At 43.8% G+C, this 19760-nt stretch overlaps 1 protein-coding gene across 3 annotated transcripts; it reads right to left on the reverse strand.

Annotated features, from left to right (window-relative positions):
• Positions 1-856: 856 nt before the first annotated feature.
• smurf1 (SMAD specific E3 ubiquitin protein ligase 1) lies at positions 857-17826 on the reverse strand. Of its 3 annotated transcripts, none has more exons than XM_071539479.1 (18): positions 17588-17826; positions 12396-12434; positions 11710-11818; positions 10973-11106; positions 10767-10832; positions 10490-10565; positions 9699-9910; positions 9432-9516; positions 7694-7840; positions 6937-7162; positions 6555-6658; positions 5662-5776; positions 5354-5532; positions 4974-5111; positions 4494-4614; positions 3902-4103; positions 2756-2831; positions 857-2657 (listed from the first exon to the last, which is right to left on the reverse strand). In XM_071539479.1, exons 1-18 carry the CDS (start codon positions 17640-17642, stop codon positions 2558-2560), a joined length of 2184 nt encoding a protein of 727 aa, XP_071395580.1. In that variant the 5' UTR covers positions 17643-17826; the 3' UTR covers positions 857-2557. The 3 variants fall into 3 exon arrangements, with proteins under 3 accessions (XP_071395580.1, XP_071395579.1, XP_071395578.1); XM_071539478.1 differs by having other exon boundaries at positions 2756-2840; XM_071539477.1 differs by lacking the exons at positions 857-2657; positions 2756-2831 and having other exon boundaries at positions 3335-4103.
• Positions 17827-19760: the final 1934 nt, after the last annotated feature.

Raw genomic sequence — 19760 nt, forward strand, 5'->3', positions numbered from 1 at the left:
TTTAAATCCTCCAAAGTCTCCAATTATGCCAAAAATACCATTGTGCCATTTGGTGCAGATTTAGTCTTTTTTGACATCTGGAACGGTTGATGGAGCCTAGACTCTCTTCTACCTATGCATAGGCATTTAGTAATGCGTTACTGTCTCTACTGATCTATGGGCTCCAGAGGTGTGACCAAGTCAACTCTGCTTGAGTCCCAAGTCAGTCTCAAGTCTTGAGGCACAAGTCTCAAGTCAAGTCCCAAGTCTAAATGTAGTTTACCAAGTCAGGTCCAAGTCAAGTCCATGTCATTAATGTCAAGTCCCAAGTCTAAATGTAGAACAGCAAGTCAAGTCAGAACAAATCAAGAGTCCAGTAGCTATCAATTTAATATCTTAAAGAAAAATAAATATCTAGGACTTTTCAATGCAATATGGGATAAAAACTTGATATGAGCATCATGAGTTTGATTTCTAGAATCGGTTTCAACTTCAATAAATTCAATCATTCCATACAAATTCAGAAAACAGAATTTAAATTCAGTCGTCTGCTGGAACAAATCTCATCACTTTCAATCAAAGTCATTTACACAAACAAAAGATCTCAAGTCAAGACTTTAGAAACCTTTTCAAGTCATCAAAGTGCAAGTCAAACTCAAGTCCCAAGTCACCAGAAACCAATGAATCTTATCTTCATGCAGCAAGTCAAGTCTCAAGCAATTCACAGACTCGAATCTGATTGGAGTCCAAGTCATGTGACTCGAGGCCCCACCTCTGATGTGCTCATATATACAGTATATACTCATATACAGAGGCTTTGCTCTTTAACACAGAATAAAGCACTTAACACACAGAACATATTTTCAATTTAGTTTCTTTTAATATAATCTTATTTACATTGTATTTTTTCATAAATGTTTAGTACATAGTAAGTTACAATACTCTTGCATCCATTACACAATGAACTCAGAACCTAGAAAATGTAGATTGAAATGAAACTGCGAAACAGTCATCTTCAATCTACAATGCATCCCAACACTTTCCACGGTATTCTCTCAACATTTAGTTTTTGATTTCATTCACTTCTATGGAGGCTTAATGACTGTTAAGAGATTTTGTTCATTCACGGTGGTCTTGAGGAAGATGACTACTAGACGGAAGGAACCTTTTCCTAACCTTGGAGCCATGGAGAAAAAGAGATGGAGAGAGAAACATCAGGGCCAGAAAGCAAGAGCAACGGTGAAATGGAGGATGGAAAAATGCGTGAAAAGGCTTTTGAGATTTTATTACATATATCACATACACCGAAGAGTTCTTGAACCTCTGACTCTTTCCTTCCATCCTCACGGCTCATTTGGAACAATACCCAGGTCATGACCTCTGACCTCTCTATAACATCAGTCGAGTAATTCTCAGATGGGGAGCTGGATGTAAAAACTCAAGTTTGGGATCAAGCCTCGGGGGTCGGGGGTCAATTCACTTTCACTTCAATAAATGTAACATGGAATTCAAAACGCCCACGTACTGACTCCTTTCATACACTAACAAGAGCATTCATTCGCAATTATTTCACCGTAGATGAAATACTGAAAAAAAAAAAAAAATTCCACGTTTTGAATTTGTAAAAAAAAAAAAAGAAAAAAGAAAAATGCAATTCCTGGATTGCTTGAATTGCAAGTGAATTGACCCTCTACTGGGAGTGGGGGGGAAGACAGATGAAGAGATTAGTGTGGGCTCTTGGTAGAGCATATAGCAGCATGGTCAGTAATCACTTAGTAATAAATAATAAAATCAGACATTAACGATCAATATCAGATTGGATCAGAGTGGTCGCAGGTACAAACGGAAGAGACAATAAGTAACAAAACAGAGGAGCAGGCTCATTTGATCATTTTTACAAAGAATAACCAGGTGCCATGCATGACACATATACATACGCTTTCACACAGACACAAATACAATCTCTCTCGCTTTCTCTCATGCACACACACACACACGCGCGCGCACATATCCCGATACACAACAGTGGTTAAACATGAAGCATGAATACTAGTCAATCAATCTGCTCGTCAGACAGAAAGACAATCAGTCTCCACCTTGCTGCTCAGACATCTGATTCGGAGGTCTCTGCTCGCAGGCTTGTATGCGATTGGCCGATTGTGTCCAGAGACTCGAGTGCGATTGGAATTATCATGGGAGACCGAGTCAAAAGTCGCTTTTGCGGTAGGTGTTCTGAAGAATGACATCATAGCTTGTTAAAACGGAAGGATAAAAATGCTTCTTCAAAACATCTGAAAAATTCTAAAATACTTCTGTTGTTTTTGTCCTTTTTTTTTTTTTGTCCCCTCTTGCTGGGCGTCCTCCTTTAACCCCCCAACAGTTCGGTGGTGAAGAGGTGGCAAGAGGGTGTGTGTGTCTGTGTGTGTGTTCTTGTGATGCTTGGCCTCTCTGTATACTCCGTGTATACTTTCTCTATATTCTGTGGGTCTGTATACGGTATGTGGAAAAATGTCACAGAGTTGTGTGCAAGTGTAAGCATGAGTGTGTGTGTGTGTTTGTGTGCATATTTGTTTGTTTATCACTCCACAGCGAAGCCGCAGGTCTCCTCCACAGCCGTCAGCAGTTTCTCATAAAGCTTCTCATACGACTCGTAGGGGGGGATGTCTATCCTGTTAAAACTGGAGACAGATAAAGATCATGAGTGAGAGAGAACCCCGTTACTCGTACACATATAATCACAGAAACCCAACATAAACTGAATGTGTGTCCTCCTTACCATGTGTGTGCCTTGGGCAGGTTGTCTGTGTTGGCATCTATCAAATGGATGGTGAAGAGCCTTGGTCCTGCAGAACCTGTAGAACCTTACACAAATACATTCTAGTTATCACTGCTCTACTCTGGTGCACAGATCAAAATGCATTCCCTAAACCAAAGAAGCTCTTATCAAAACCTCAGAATTCCCATCTGAGCAGTTTACCCATAGAACATAGTTGGTGATGGGAGAATCATTTCCTTTAAATTGCATGCAGATAGAATTTATAATTTGAAAAATGCAACTGAAAACATTGACTGTTATAGAATGTGTGGACATGCATGTTTCATATAGTGAATATGTTTCAGTGTATTTCAGACATGTCTACAATTCACTAATTTGAGTCACTTAAATTCCGTGTGTGTGTTAAGGATGTGCATGAGTAGTTGTATTAACGGTTATCCGAAGTGAATGCTGAAATCGACTTTGACATCCTGATATTTTTTTGAAAACGGATAATGCACAATAATAACCAACATTTTTTGTTAACTTCAGTCAAACAATGAGCAAAGTCCTGCCTGTAATACACTGGTTAACGGCCCCTTTTTAAAATAATTATGGCTATTAATTTTGATCGATGGTGTGGGCTGCGCAGTCAGTTGAGTAGAAACTGATTTGTATGACAGGGTCATTCAACCGGAATAGCCGCCCAAGAGATCTAGGAAGCTGGCATGAATGATGGAGAGCTCCAATTCAAAAGCCCTGCAGGGATTTCTTAACGCTTTTTTCAGAGCGCCACAACATGACAAATGCGAAGCAAAACAAGGCAGAACTTTACTTAAATGAGCCACAGATCCCACCTAACCAAAATCCACTTCAATGGTGACAGAGCAACGGAAACTGTTTCCAGAGATTTTGTTTTCTTGCAAAACAGTACCTGCTACCTCTGTGCCCACCGAGAGTGTTTTCCACCGTAAGTAATTAACAGATTCTGTACGTGCCTATTTGATTTGTGATAAATAAGAAAAAGCCCATCGCTGGTTTGTGTGTATGAGAGGTCTTGTACTTCTATTCTTAGGAGGATAGATAGAGGACCAAATGTCAGCACCAAAGGAACACAGTGATACAGATGCGTGTGTGCGTGTGTCTCCAAGCCAGTGCGTGACCCACCCTGCAGAGCTTTGAACCCCTGTAAGGGCACCCTGGTGGAGCCGGTGACAAACTGTAGCAGGCGCCCTCGCCTCTCCTCACTGAAGGCCTCCACTGCCTGCCAGAACCACCGCACCACGTTGCTGTCACATGTACAGTGCTTCAGGCGCGTGTTGGCCTTCCAGTCTGCGAGGTCGATCTTCCCCAGCCCGCCGATGATCAGCTGGAGGGAGAGGGGGGGAGATCGGAGGGTGAGGGGGCGAGGTGAGGGGCGAGAGAGGCGAGAGGAGGGGAGAAACAGAAGAGAGGAGAAAAGATGGAGCGGAAGACGAAGAAGAGACAGGAACGGGGGAGGCAAAAAGGGAAAATGAAAGAAAAGGTACGGGGGGAGAGGAACAGATGAAGAGGTAAAGAAGGTGACCCAACACAAACATCACAAATGCAGACTGCAACAGCCACACTATAATGTGAAATGATAAGCTGGAAGGATTCTACAGTCATCCTGTGACCAAAAAGAGAAAAAAGATCACCACTCCAATATGCAGATGAACGACATGCACAATTTTATGGTCATCAATCATCATGATAACTGGTTTATTGATCACACACATACCTCAAGTTCTTTATGGTCGAAGGGTTTGAGGAGGTGCTGGGGGATGAGCTCACTGAATCCTTTCTGTAGAGCCAGGAACTGGGCCTCAATACCACGCATAAACCTCCAGTTCACATAAAGTCTGAGAAAAACAAACAAAAAAATCCCTTTTTAATATATGTGTATACACACAAATGCATATACTGTGTAAAGACACACACAATACTATCATACCAATATAATGCTGCTACAGAAGACATTAATGAAAACACTGGCTAACTGTGCTGGATGTCTGTTCTATAAAAAGTAAAAAACAAACAGAAAATAAGATACATTACTTGTACAAATACTGACCAAAAGCAAGATATTGATGCCAAATTAATATACTTTATACTGCTGTATCGCAGAAAATGTTCACACAGTGAACATATTACAGATGCAGTTTGGACAACACAAAAAAAAATTTGAATAACTGGAGGTCAGTTGTCTCTCTGTTCTTACCTGACGTATTCTTTTTTGTTCTCCTCGGTGACGGGGATGTTGCGCCCATTGGGTTTGAGTTCGTGCTGCAGAAACTTCCCAAAGGCGTTGTGTTCAACGCAGAACGTGTGGTCTAGGACCGACGTGATGTCATTCTCTCTGCACACAGAACAGAAGATTACAATCAGTACGACATCGACATGGGATGTGTCCATGTGCCTATTAGAATCCATTTATTTGCAGTACAACACATGCATGGGAATTTGTCTTGGTGACATTGATGCAAAATGTATCACGTTTTTAAAATCCCATGACTTTTCTAGGAGTGTGGGAACCCTGGTGTGTACACGTGTGTCTGTGTGATGCGCGAGCGTGTGTGCAGGTGTGTGTTATTTGCTCACAGTATCCAGACGAGGCTCTTGTGCAGCTCGGGGTCAGTGGTCTCCAGGTCGTTGAGCTGGATGGGTTTGCCCAGCAGCTGTTTGTAGAAGGGCAGCGTGAAGCTCCCGTTGATGTAGTGGCCATGGAAAACCGCCAGGCCCATCACACGGCCCACAAAGTGGAAATATGACAGGTGGTCCTGAGAGCGAGAAAGAGAAAGAGAAAGAGAAAGAGAGACATTTGCCTTACTTGACTCAACCAGGAAATACCCTTATTTAAACATTTGTTGTGTGTGGTTGTATGTTTTTCTGTCTTTCTGTGTACTCACAGGGTTAATGGAGGAGTCTGGGTTGATCTGTAGTGTGTAGATATTGTCTGTGGAGTACTGGAACAAGCCGTAGTAGGGGTTCAACATTTCATGGCACAGCAGGTACAGCCACTCCCTACACACAACCACCACATTATTAGAACAATGTTCAAAATTCACACACAGCCTTGGCAAAACGTCAACATCAACCAGTAACAATGAGAAGACTGAAAACCACTGGATTACATGATGGCCTGGTGTCCACTGAACATCCCTTTTTTTAGCGAGCGGCTTTAAATAGACGCTTGTGGGAAGTGCTGGCTCCTGTTGGGGCTTAGTAATGACTGAAAAACTGATTAAAGCATGGCACTCATGTTCTAAAATTTGAAATATTTAACCTCTAGCATTTGGTCCTCTTAGTGCTAAAAGGTGCTAAGCTCTCAGTGCTGTAAAAAGTGTCTCCTGTAGTTGTGGGAGGTGGCAGTAATTTAGGTTCTGAGTCCTGGGGTTGTTGCTAGGCCCATTCCAGGTCAGCTACACTTTAAGAATGGCGCTTATTTGGATAATATACAGCTAGGTTCATGGCAAGTTTACAGCAGTGTGTGGTAAACCTACTTATATATGGACATTAGTCATTCCTGCAATCACCAGCACCTTAGAAGAAACGCACAGCTGTGCAGAGGAAACATGGCATAGGCACTTATTTGGATACTCATGTCCACATATACACATATGTGGACAATGTAATCATCATTGCTTTGGGACGGCTAGGCAATAAGGCCAGATGAAGCCCTTTCATTGTATTTACATTTTTCAGCTGTGGGGGGATGAATGAGTGTAAAGGGAACCATGAATGAAGATGAAGGAGAAGAGGCCAGTGCTGTAAAGAAAGCTTTCCATGAAGAGTCAGTCACCTTGCCACCCCGCCATAGTCCAGGCCCTCCTCTCCCCTGAACTTCACCATCAGACGCTTCTTCAGGTCTTTGGGCCTCATCTTCATTATCTGCCGGTACGACTCCTGCACACACAAACATACACGTACATAAACATACAGCCAGACAGACACACGCAAAGATTATCACGGACAAAGAAAGTATATATTTACTTGAACATGCCCCTAATTAATGCTTTATGAGTAAACAATTCGTGAGCCCTCCAGTTCAGTTATGGGTTTTTTTCAACACTTATATAATACGCACAGTCAGTACAGTATTTGTGCTGCTGCCTGGATGGTTTACTAGTCTGTTTTTAGTTTACCAGCCCCTGGCAGGTGGGCCAAGAAGCACATGCACCCACCTCGAAGATCTCCTCACGGGACACCTCTATGCGACAGTGGCCTGCCTGCGGCTGCTGCAGGGACAGCTCATGGCGGAGCAGCTTCAGCTTGTGGACCAGGTCTCTCTCGTAACGCACCGCCACATCGCCTTCACCTCCTCCTCCTCCTCCTCCCCCGCCTCCCCCCTCCTCACCCCCCACATCCATTTGGGGGGCTTGGGAGGATTCCTTTGCTTGGGAATGCTGGCTGGAAGGGGGGAAGAGAGGAGGAGGAGGGGGAAGAAGAGAGGAACATGGGAGAGAGGGAGAGATGGATAGAGTGCACACAGAAAGTGTGTGTCAAAGAGATGAGGTGCAAGATGGAAAGACGGCAAAAATAAGAGGAGACAACAAGAGAGAGACAGGAAAGTTAAGAGAAAGAGGTTGACAGTGACAGTGTAGGGAGCCACTTTTGAGTACCAGATTATATACTGTATATTCCCATTGAGCAGCTAAATCTACTGTAATCCCACATCTCTATAAATCACATGATTCATCATCATTAACAGAGCTGATTACTGTTAGTAGGTCATATTCAGATCCGGTCAGAGTTCAGCATTACAGCGGTGTCACAGATTAGATTAACAACAGATTAGTCTTGTAAACTGGTGATTCTGTATGGATGTGTGCTAGGGTGGGTCTGCCCATACAATCCAGATGACTTTGTATAGATAGGGTTCTGCAGTTGGTGCTTACATATGGTATCTATGCATGTGAGTGTGCGCATGTGTGTGTGTACCTGATAATGGTGTGTAGGCGGGGGTCTGTGAACTGCGTGGTTCGATTGTTGTGGTCCACAAAGTAGATCCGGCCCGACACAGTGCTTCGGACCTCCCAGCCCACTGGCAAAGGACCGAGCTCCTCACAGCTCACACTGGTCAGGTCCCTGCACCAATAACAATTCACCATACTGAGCCTTAGGCCAATAGCAATCTGTCATACTGAGCTTTCAACCAATAGCAAATCAATTTTGTGAGCCTTCAACAAACAGCAAGTCACCTTAGTGACTCTTGAACTAAAAAGAATCCACTAAATTTTGTTTATGCCCAGTGAGCATCACCTCCAAGGACCAGAGTAGTTAAGCAGTAAAGCAGGCACCTTTTTATGCTCATTCTATTCACTTTGTTTGCCTTACTTTTTCACTTGTTTTTCATTTTACAGACTGCTGTGTGCGCCCTAAACTACCAGACCTCTCTCCGTCACTCCTGACCCTACATACTGTGTTTTCTTAATCCCTCATACCAACCCCGACTCAGACCCTGAGGCCCACAGAAATAAGCAGTGAATTTTCTCTGCATATTTTTTCTCTTAATCTGTTGGTGTATTTAACCCGGGATAAAATGGAAGAGAACATGAGTTCTCAACCCTCTTAGTCTCAAGACATCAGTGGCAGGATGGTGGTTTATGCACCAGGGACCAGCAGGCTGTGGTCTTAGTTTATATGGAAGTGTTTAGTAGTGTATGAGGAAATGCTAACCAGGAAGTGAGGGCCTTTTTTCATTTCGAAGGGCCTCTTTTTGCACGTGGAAATGACTGTTATGCAGTGGAATATTTGTGTCAGCAAACAATCTCATGATCAGACCATGATCACACCCTGTTTATGTCATCCCAGATTATGAGAAACAGGGTTTCCTGAATTCTATCAATTCAGGAATTGGATTTTCTTCAACAACTTCAACAACTAAAAAGAAAATTTACAAAGAAATTGTTGACAAGCTCTACAGCTAATATGTGAATTGAATTGAAAGTGAAATGATCCCATCTTAAACATACAGTTAATAGCAATCATTGCCTGTGCTACTAGGAAGCCAAAGTAAGGATGAATCTTGGTTAGAGGGGTGAGAGGTCAGGGGGAGGAGGGACGGGTGAAGTCTACGAATCAGATGAGAGACGAGAGAGAGGTGAGTCAGAGGACAATAAGAGGAGAGGGTGAATTATAGATCCAGTTTGTAAATGTTTGAAGAGAGGGCTGCCATCCATGTGTGTTTGAACATTTTGCCCTTGACGTTTTTACTAGTTACTTACTAATCATTTTCTGGCACAGCGACCTAGCTACACACTAGCTGCATGACTGCGATTAGCTACGTCCCTCTTGGTGAGAGAGTTATGAGCTTTACCTGCATTTTTCTTTTGGTAGTCTATCTAGATACTATATTTTACAGCGCCATTATGGAGCAGCATGATGACAAACTGCATATTTACCAGGTGAAATTACAAGATTTGGAGGAATAGTTGATGAATTTGTAGTTCTACTAACTGCAAATATACGTTAACCTGCAAATCGTCAACATAGCGAGACGTCTCCCAATATTAGCATGAAAAATACTTTTTGTTGCATTCTTATCTACATCCTATTCTTCTGCTGCTGCCATGACCCAGTTTCTCCTCGGGGTTCATTTAAGTTTCATCTCATCTCTCTCGTTTCAGGTTAAGGCTTGGACTAGAGATAAGTGACGTTAGGCGGTGTGTGATCATACCGCGGTATCCGAGGGTCGTGCCAGGTGCTGACGCCTGTCTGTGTGTGAAGGAAGTACACCTGGCCCTGCACTGTGGTTCGTTGCTCTGTTATGAAAAGAAACCAAAGAGAGAAGAGGTTACACACGCGCCTCTTATACAAACCACATACGAGACAGTCAGTTCAGTTAAATATGGATTACTGAGAAGAATGACAACATTTGGTCAGAGAGTAACTAGACGCATCACGAGCTGCAAGCAAAACACAACAACAAAATAGTCACGCTTACCGTATCCCTCGGGCAGGTCAGGTGACTGGTGCCCATGCGGTCGGTTCTGGGGGGTGTGGCCGTGGCCTCTGGAGTCCTGGCCTCTGATTCGCTGTGTCTGAAGACGGCTCTCCTGACTGGGTGAGTCGAGGCGACAGTTCCCGCCCCCCGCTGCGCCGGTGGTGTCCGAGTAGGGCAGTGGCTCTTCACTGAAACATCCCTCAAACACGGGCCTACAGACACACACACACACACACACACACACACACACACAAAGACAGACAGACACATTACACTGAAATCCTCTTTCCTCTGATTCACTGCAATCACATGATGCTGTATATTTTGTACTTGGAGTAACAGAGATTGGGAGAGAATCAAACAGATGATGACTATGACTAAACTCTAGATCCTGCAACACAATCACCCTTTATTCTCTACCCTTAATCTGCGGGTCGGGACCCAAAGCGGGTCGTGGGCCTACTTGTGATGGGGTCCCACATGACACAGAGCTTAGAACTTAAGAGCCTAGGTGCCAGCGTGACACTAAATTCAATTATGGTCCTGGGCCACCTAACATCATTATTTCCCCATTGGCTGATAAATATCATTGGTACTTGAAAATTATGATAACTCAATAAGCACTGATTGTGATGTTAACTGGGAGGAAACAGAGAGGTCATCCCCATCTTTCTCTAAATATGACATTTGAGTGATGCGACATAATCTATGAAAAAAATTATGTGACAATCAGCAATTTGTTCCCTAAATGTGGTCTAGTTCCAACTCCAACCACCCGGTAAGAAACTCACCCTTCATTTTCTAACAAGCCTCTGCAGTCCACCACAGGGCCTCCGCTGCCGATGCGGTCTCGCGTCTGTAAGCTCACTAGAAACAAACAGGCGGTAAAAGTTAAGAGAGTGGAAAGCGAGTGCCTGTGTATGACAGAAAGGTAGAGTGAGAGAAAGCAGAGAGAGAGAAAGAGAAAGTAGGGAGTGTGAGAAAAGGAGAGAATACACACAGAGTGAAAGAAAAGAGTCACGGTGAGAGTGACAAGGCGAAGGAATACATGTATGAGTCCAGTCTTACCTACAATCTGCCCCCGCACCGCGTCGCTGTCTGAGGGGTTCAGCTTACATAGATCTAGACGTTGGTCTGGAGAGAGAGAAGAGGAGAGGGGGAAAGGATAAGACAAAGAAGTAGACAACGAAAGGATACCGGTGCGAGTCGTGTGAGTGTGTATGCATTTATGTGTATTTAAAAGCAGAGGGCGAGACCGAGAAAGAGAGACTCACATCCCGTGTCCTTTAGCCTGCTGATGGCATTTGAAAGCAGTCGTATGCAGCCCAGGAACCCTGCTCCCTGTCGTTTATGGATCTTCTTGTGGTTCCATACACTGATGGTGATGGAGTCTGTCTTCCCAATGTAGCTGAAAAAGAGACCTACCATCAGGTTCCTGCCTGCCAACCTAAAGCTCCTGAATACTATTTGTGTCAATGAGAGAAATCAAAAATGTGTGAGATATCCACAACATAGACAGCATATCTGATGTCTGATATAATTTCAATGTATTTTAACGTGAACTAAACAGATATAGCTGTTGCCACTCAGAAAGCAGGATACTCGTTTTGAATTCTTAGGAATTAATTTCCTTCAGGGGAAGAATCAGATGTTTTGGCACAAGATCATTAGTGAGGTTTTCCAAAAGTGTAAAGTTTTGAAAGTGGGCATAGCTTGTTACATTTATTGTTTAGTACATTCCACCATGGCATTCATATTTTTCTTAAACAATTTACATTCAGCCTGTTAGCAAATGCACAATGTTTCCATCGATCATTATAGTAATCATTTTTGGGGAGGATGGATATAATGATATCTTTGCAGTGATTGACATGTAGTTTTCAGGTAGTTGGCAAAATGACAGTCATTTCAATATAAAGAAACGGGCAACAATGGCAAAATGTACCCCAACGAGAGACAATTTTAGCTTTAAGTTTGTGCAGTGCTGGGAAGTGTGGTGCAGGAGACTCACAGGTCGTAGTGCTGATTCCATTTGGGGTCCAGTGTGCTCTTGACTGTGTCTGTGGAGTGGCATTGGCCCGATCCGTCCACCACAACCTTGGCAAATGGGTCCGGCAGCCCTACGCACACATTTTAAATGAATTATTTGAATCCGCTAAATTCAATCACAATTGAGATAAGATTCAAACATGGCAGAGGTTCAACATGGCTTAAGGACATACGGCTGGTTTAAGGATACAGAAAGCACTAGCCTATCTATCTCCACCACAAAGCCCAGCTTTCTATTACGATACACATAGAGCACAATTTAGCTTCTTATCTGGATCTTTATCGGGATTGGCCTGCAATCTGAAAGCCTCTATTTCCAAGATATGCATCATATTCCATTTGGTGGAGACTTTTATTGACAAGTGCCTTACTGTTCCTTGAGAACATACTTCTTTTTAGAATGGGGACCTCGGTGGGAATGTACCTTAGTACATCTGTCTTAGTACCATGCTCTACCCACTGAGCTACACAGGTGCAGCTAGTGGCTGATATTTGGTCACACACACACACATACACCTATACACAGGTTATTACTGAAAAACATCATCTTGTGTATCAAATCCACTACACATGTGACATGAGAATCTAGGCACAAGGAAAGATTTTATAGTCCAACATGAGCATGTCTAGCACAAAAAAGGTACTTACGAAAGAAGTCTTTCTTTGCGAGGTTCTTGGCACATAATACTGAAAGAGAAAAAAATCATTATGAACAAAAACCAATACGAAAATCATCTTACAAAAGACAACAGTCCCGTAGATTGTGATTTCCATTTTAAATCAGTTAGGGATAAAGAGAGTATGTGTGTGTGTAAGGAATTCCTCAGTGTGTAGGCTGCCACAAATGTATGCTGCTGTACATAAAAAACGACTGAGTGGGTAGAATGCTGGTTAGGATAATATATGAATGCCCGAGGCTGGAGATGACCGGGAAAACTTGGATGTGACACAGACAAAGCAGCAAACAGTAAAATATAGGCTAGTGTCAGGATCATCGCTCACACACACACACACACACGCAGACACGCACAGACACACACACACCGCCCACAGTGAGAGAATCCCTTCTCTGCCACGTCTCTGGGGATTCAGACCACAAAGCTCATACTGACCTAGACTCTGGGAATCTGTATGTGTGTGCTCATTATTTACAGTTTACAGCGTGTGTGTGTGTGTGTGTTCTTGTTAAGCGTTTTGAGTGGCGGCCAGACAGTCTGGTAGGAGAGCAGGCCTATGTCAGATCAATTCAGCTGGAGTAGTGCACTTAACAAGCAAAGTCAAGGCTGTAATCGACAACAAGAAGTACCACATTTCTGTGCGACTAACCCAATAAAAGATGCCAAAAAACCACGCCACATCTTCAACTAATAATCTAATAAATCCAACATGCCTGCCAGAAGTTTCTGAATGACTCACCTGTCTGATTTGTAGCTCTATTTTTTATTGCATATCCTAAAAACGCTTTCTGGACAAATTTGCATATAAATTGCTTGATAACTGAGGCTGGTTATAGGCTAACTCTAACTCTAATCTGTATCAGGGATAGACGGCAGCCTTGAACTTTATATATAGGTAGGCTGGATAAAATGCACTTAAGTTAGGGTTTATGGAATATATAAACTAAGCTAAATCTAACGGTTGGGATAAATGGGCAATCTTTTAGGGAAGGAGATGGGCAATTTTGTCATCAGCAGGGCGCAGGGACATAGAGAGCTTAGAGGAACAAAAGGCTGTCATGAGATTTTCCAAATGGTCCTAATTGATGTCAATTTGCTACACCACCTAAAAACGTTATCATGGCCTTGAGGTCCTATTAAAACCTGGCTTGAGGTTTGGTCCAGGCAGCCATCCAGTCAGCCAGCCAGCCAGGAAGTCAGTCAGTCAGTCAGCCAGCGGTTTAGGATGTGGTGACTGTGGTGGTGTAGATGTGTCTGGCCTAGCCTGGTCCATTTCCTGTGATTAACCCATGGAGAATGGCTCCAGGATATCCTTCCCTCTTCCTCATCCTCCCCTTCCATTCCTCCTCCTCCTGACTCACACATTCCACCCTGCAACCTCATCATTTCTACAGAGAGACAGAGAGAAAGAGAGGGAGAGAGAGCGAGAGCGAGAGCCAGAAGTGTCCGTTGTGCCCCTGCATCCTCTTCCAGAATAGCAGTGGAGGGAGGCTGTCTTTGTGGCTGTCACCGTTGTGCTATCCACCCCTCTCGCCCTCCATTCTCTTGCCAGAGGCAAGGGACACCCCTCATTTCACCCTATCTCTCTCTCTCTCTCTGCACTCCCTCCCTTCCTTGTTCTCCTGCCTGGCCAGCCCTGCTGTGGTGGTGAGTGTGTGACAGGTCCTTTCTCAGCGTTAAGAGGAAACTCCTTATTCTGCCAAGGTCATGGCTGGCAAAGAAGCACATAGCAGCAATCACCCCTCTGCTCAACCTCAACACCCCCACTGACTCTTCCTTTATTGGCTCTTTACATTTATGTCCTCTCTTGTTGCTCTTTTTCAAAATCCTGAGTGTTGGAGAGAGAGCCGTCGGGAGAGGAATTCTATTCATCCAATCTTGAGAGGGAACAAGGAGAAACGGTATAAGAGAGATGATGAAAAATCTATGCTATTTCTATACCAGGCTAGCAGCCATTCAAGGAATTTGCAGTCGCAACATGTTTTTAGCCCAATCAACCATGCCCCACAAATATTCCAAGGGTTAGCAACTTTGCTCTATTCTTGCACTTTAACCACAGAGAACACTTAAATGTCAGGGACCAGGATTTTTTTTTCAGGATTTTCAAGTGCCAATTAGCAGCTCATTGCAACTTTTGTATATGACAGATAATAGTCAATAGTCAAAAGATGCCAAATGTGCTGTGAAATAATGCTGTTCATTGAGACTAATAACCGTGATCCTGGATCTAGCAAAACAATGTGAATTACCATCAAATTAGTCATAATCCTAGCAGGACTGGCTAGGTTGTACTGTTGCGGAGTGCACACACAGATCTACAGGTCAAGTAGTATGGGCTAGGTGAGGTTACAATAGTGTCATTTCCTATGTAACCTTGTCCTTTCAGAACAAAGCAGTGGAAGGCAGGCACGTAAGCGAATATCTCACCTTACTTAATAACACACACACTGGACTAGCATCCAAACACACACACTCCCTCGATGACTAATAGGTTCTTGTGCTAACTGCCATCCAAATAAAAATGTAGGCCTGGGTTTAATATCCACAAGCCAAATCCAAACCAGATAAGTAAGCATAAATATCACTTAGCACCACACACAAACACACACGCTCTCAGTCTGCATCTCAGAGATATCTGCCTCATCGATGCGCTCGGTTTGATCAATAGTGGCACTTTCTCATTCTCTCTATCCTCAACTTCTTCTACATCTATTATGTGTGTGAGTGTGTGTGTCTGCACAAGCTGTAGGCTCAGTCGGTGAGAGGATTAGGAGTGTTTATGCTCATTCCTAAGTAAGCAAGATTCTCTCCTTTCCTCTCTCCCTCTCACTTTGGCTGCCTTCTCTTTCTGTGCTTTCCCTTGTTAATTTCTTTCACTCTTTCCTCTGTTATTTCCTCCTTCCTTCACTCCTCCACCCTATTTCCAGGTCTTGCCCTGCCTCCCTTGAGAGTATCAGTCACCTGTTGTCCTGATGCTTCCCTGTGTTGGGCCTTGTGCCAAGGTGTTGGTGTTCAATCCGAGTACCTGGCACGAGCTGGCCTAAACCCCGGCAACACGTGCTGCTGCCGAGGAAATCACCATTATCCTGCTGGATCACCGATATATTCATTCACAGTGATTTCCAAGTTAAGCCCACAAACTCCCATTCATTTCTTAATGAAAATATCCTTTTATTCTACTTTTTGACCCACTTATTTCCTGTTTTTGTTATTTCCGTGTTGTCGTGATCACTTCCCGCATTCAAACCATGCCTAGAAACCAACAAAGCGCCACAAAAGGGGAAAGCTTTAGGCCAAGCGTCTCTCTCTATAGACTAATATTCTACATTCATATCACATTCTCTGGCTTACCAGAGAATGTATAACACACTTTTGTCATACCCAAAGCGCTAGTCTTTCTCCTAAGTAAAACTTATCCATAAAGAGGCAGAGGACAGACAGAAAGACACAACAATATCTCTTCACTAGCCAAAACATGTTCATATAAACACAACCTGGTCTCGGAGATCTGAAACAATGTAGAACCTGCATGGTCTTTGTCTAGGTCTCTCTGCCATAGACACAGAGGCCTGTCTGATCTAGGCCAAACAACCCCTCTCTGACAGACTAAACAGACCGCTGGCCAGCCAGGCAGCATTGCACTCCCATTGGCTCATCGCACATTCCTCACCCAATTAGAATTCCACTCATACCTGTGGGGGCGGGGCACAGTTGGGGGCAATAACCTCTGTCTACATCCACACAGAAATGATGAGTGGCTGGCACACACACAAACACAGACACACATTTCACACTCTCAGACTTCCACACACCCACTTTCTCTCTTGCATCCATACTCTCAAGCAAACACACACACAAACACACACACATTTGAAACTCAGCTATCTCTGTCTGATACCTTATTGCGTGGAAGCGAACAGACAGTGTGATAAGTGGAAGAAATGTGTCAGATTTATGTGTCTGTCTTCTGTCAAAAATGATGCATGCTCTTTTGTAATCCAAGTTAGAGAAAGAAGGGCAGAGAGGAAAGAGAAACAGACAGTAAGCGGCAGACACTTTTAGACTGAGAAGAGCACATCAGCATTTAGGAGAGCACCGCTACTCAAAAACACATCCATCACAATCATACACTTGTACATTTGACTGCCCTAGTCTGTACCCACCACCTCTAGAATATTTAGTCTGCCAAGGTCTGGAGTGTGTGTGTGTGTGTGTGTGTTTGCTTGACTGGAAACCAGGAGAACAGAGGACAAGGCGTCTGCCCAGCGGCACAGGGTGGTCATTTCCATCTGAATAGAGGCCCCTGGGTGCCCAGCGGGGTTACAATGGCAGCTACAGTAAAAACCATTGTTCCAGCTGTGTGTGAATGTGTGTGTGTACCCCTATCTGCCCTCGGAGCATCAAATAACAGAGAGTCTGACCCGAAAGCGAACAACACAGCATTGAGTTGAGAACAGGATAACCAAAAGAACAAATGTGTCAAGCTTATCTGGCAAACGTCAAGTTGAATGAGCCAGACATCTGTCTAGCTACAGCTGAGAAAGCGAAATGCCAATCAATACCCATGGATAATCTAGGCTACCATGTCAAATCTACCGACAGATCGATTTTCAGAGAGGCCGCTGCTCAACAGTTGCTTTCACCCACCGAGCAAAGCTCGTCGCATTCAGGTCAAGCGATGGGTTCGGCTGGTCAGCCAAAAAATGGGTGTAGCTGGCTAGCGTTAGCGGTCAACGTTAACTACACTAATAAGCTAACGCTAGCTAGTAAGCAAGTGCTGGCAATTAGCAAAGTTTCTAGACATGGCTATTAAGTTATGTGTTTTCTATTCTTTTCGAGATTCGATGTGTTCAGTGACCACAAAACAACTCGCCAGTCGGCTGTCCCAGTTATAAAATCCTCCGGATAGCCGACTGCTTCTTGCTTGTCCTCCTCTCGGTAGTTTAGTTAGCACTGCAGCTAACGCGCTAGCATTGCTGCTGCTATGTTTGCGATACAAAAACCGGATGTTTAGGCTAGCAGTAGCACTGAGAATCTTCAAAGACACGCGCGGTGGCTTGTTTGGTTTAGTAAATATCAACAGTTTGCCACAGAGGTTTGTAACTAAAACGTTTTAGCCCCGGTACAACATGCACCGTAAGCGCTTTCAGTCCCGTTTTTTACCTGTCAGACGGATTTTGATGCTGGACCCGTTCCTCCGAGTCCCAGGATTCGACATCACTCCGGGAAAACGATCACACAAACTTCCCACTAGGGTCTCCCGAAACACACAATTTCACAACTCAGTCGGAGTATAACTAACTACAATGTAAAAATCTGTGGTTTGTGTCCGTCTTCTTCACGGGTAAAAATGTATTATTTCATCGCAAAGTCCTCCGTTCCTTCGAAATCCAACAACACAGGAGAACATTTTCGGGCTGGCTCAAACACGTACTGACGTCACATTCTTACGGCAATACGCGCTCGCCTCTGGGAAACGTGGGTGTGCTCGTGAAGTTCAGGAAAGGCTCCATAATGTAAGGAGAAAGGAATGGATACGTACTTCCTCTGTATTTGCATAATGTTGCAATTTTAGAGATTTGTTAATAGAGATGCATTCATTTTTAGTTACATCATATAGAACCAACCCATTCTTTATTATTTATAGCTTACTCAGTAGTAGTTAAATGCTTCTGGTTAATAGCTCAAGTAAACCTGTAAAGGATGCTTACCCTCTCTATGTCTTTATTGAAACTTTCTACATAAGCCCTATATGCACAGATCAGGGTCATCAAGTTCAGGTTAAGGTCAATGTAAGTGAGGAGGGAGTGTGGTTGATATGGAGGATGGAGACTGAGGAGAGCTGGGTAGGGATAGTGGCTGGAGGGATTTGGCTCTTTAGCAGCATTAGGGTTAGCTGGCTGCAGTATTAACTGGTGGAACAATGGAGCCTCTCATCAGCCTGTTTACAGGACACAGTAAATCCACATTCAAATCCACAAGCAGTGAAACGGCTCGACAGCCACCACACACTTTCGGGAGCTTGAATTTGAACATACGCACACACACACTCTCACGCACACACACTCTCTCACGCACACACACACACACAGTTTCACTCTCCCTCTCTGTCTTTGTCTCTATGTCTGCCTAGATTTGTCCCCCCCCCCCACACACACACACACACAATTTCTGAGCATACAGGTGAAAGTGATGATTTTCATAAAACCGTCTGTCTGAGTCCCTCCCTCTCTCTCTCTCTCTCTCTCCTTCCCCGTCTGTTCCCTTCTTCCCATTTTTCATCTCGCCCCCCCACCACCACACACACACACACACACACACTACATCTGTCCTCCTCCTACTTGTGTTTGTGTGTACTTGTATGTTTAACTATGTCAACACTCCACAGGTGGCCGTAGTAAAACCAGAGAGAGCTTTGACAGACCCCCTTCAACACACACACACACACACACACACAAATTAGCTTCTCCCTCCAAATTGGTGATGTACAGCTGTTGGTGTGATTATGTGTGTGTGTATGTGTGCATGCATATGTACATGTGTGTGTGTGTGTCCGCACAGTTGCGTGTGTTATTCAAAGTGCCGTTGGAACCCCTGAGACCAACTGAGTGTGTTCACAGTTACTTAGAGAATTCCAATCATAGAGATAAACTTAGTAATACCTCTGGGTACACACACACACCCACACACACAGAGTTAATGAAGATGAAGTCAATCTTTGCACAGGACAGTTGGGAAATCCTACTGGGCGGCCAAATGCACAATCATTGCACAAAATGTTTTAATAGAAGAAGAAGACGAAGAGCAAGCAAGAAAATAATTACCAAAAGAAGGTGAAGAAGACAAAGAAGAACGGGGAAAGAGAGAGCATATACATGAGTTAGAAAATTGTGTGCTCCGCTCTCGAGAATCTACGTCATTTCAGAATCTTGGAATTCCCCATGAAAACAATTAGAAATCATTTAAACTTGTGATGAATAATGATTTTGAAAGCTAAAATATTTACTTATGAGATAGGTAGAAATGTGAGGACTAGGGAGTGAGAGAGATAGGGACTGATTCTAACCATGAACTCTCCTGTGGCTCTGTGTGTGTGTGTGTCATTACCAGTGGTGTCTGTCTCTATTATCGCCCTCTCTGGGGAACAATAGGAACAGCTGCTTTAGTCCTAAGGAAGGCTCTTCCTCAACCCAGACAAGATCTACACACTGGATAAGATCACGAAAGGGTCGGAACTGTGTGACCAGCATTGGAACAAGAATCCTCTTAGCACCATGTATGTGAATTACTTAGGCAAAAGTTGACTGAGCCCTCTAGAAGTTGGCCTAGACCCAAG

Source organism: Centroberyx affinis, unplaced genomic scaffold (assembly GCF_046629955.1).
Source record: "Centroberyx affinis isolate AG114_WGS23_722 - 3 ecotype Tasmania unplaced genomic scaffold, CSIRO-AGI_Caff_v1 ptg003461l_1, whole genome shotgun sequence".
NCBI lineage: Eukaryota > Metazoa > Chordata > Actinopteri > Beryciformes > Berycidae > Centroberyx > Centroberyx affinis.

Bases quoted from the DNA above. Each gene is read 5' to 3' on its own strand.
- smurf1 (XM_071539477.1), bottom strand. From the start codon at position 17,642: ATGTCGAATCCTGGGACTCGGAGGAACGGGTCCAGCATCAAAATCCGT. The intron at 9,517-9,698 runs GTAAGCGTGACT...TTTTCATAACAG, and splicing joins TGACCTGCCCGAGGGATACG to AGCAACGAACCACAGTGCAG. The intron at 5,777-6,554 runs GTGACTGACTCT...GGTTGTGTGTAG, and splicing joins GACTATGGCGGGGTGGCAAG to GGAGTGGCTGTACCTGCTGT.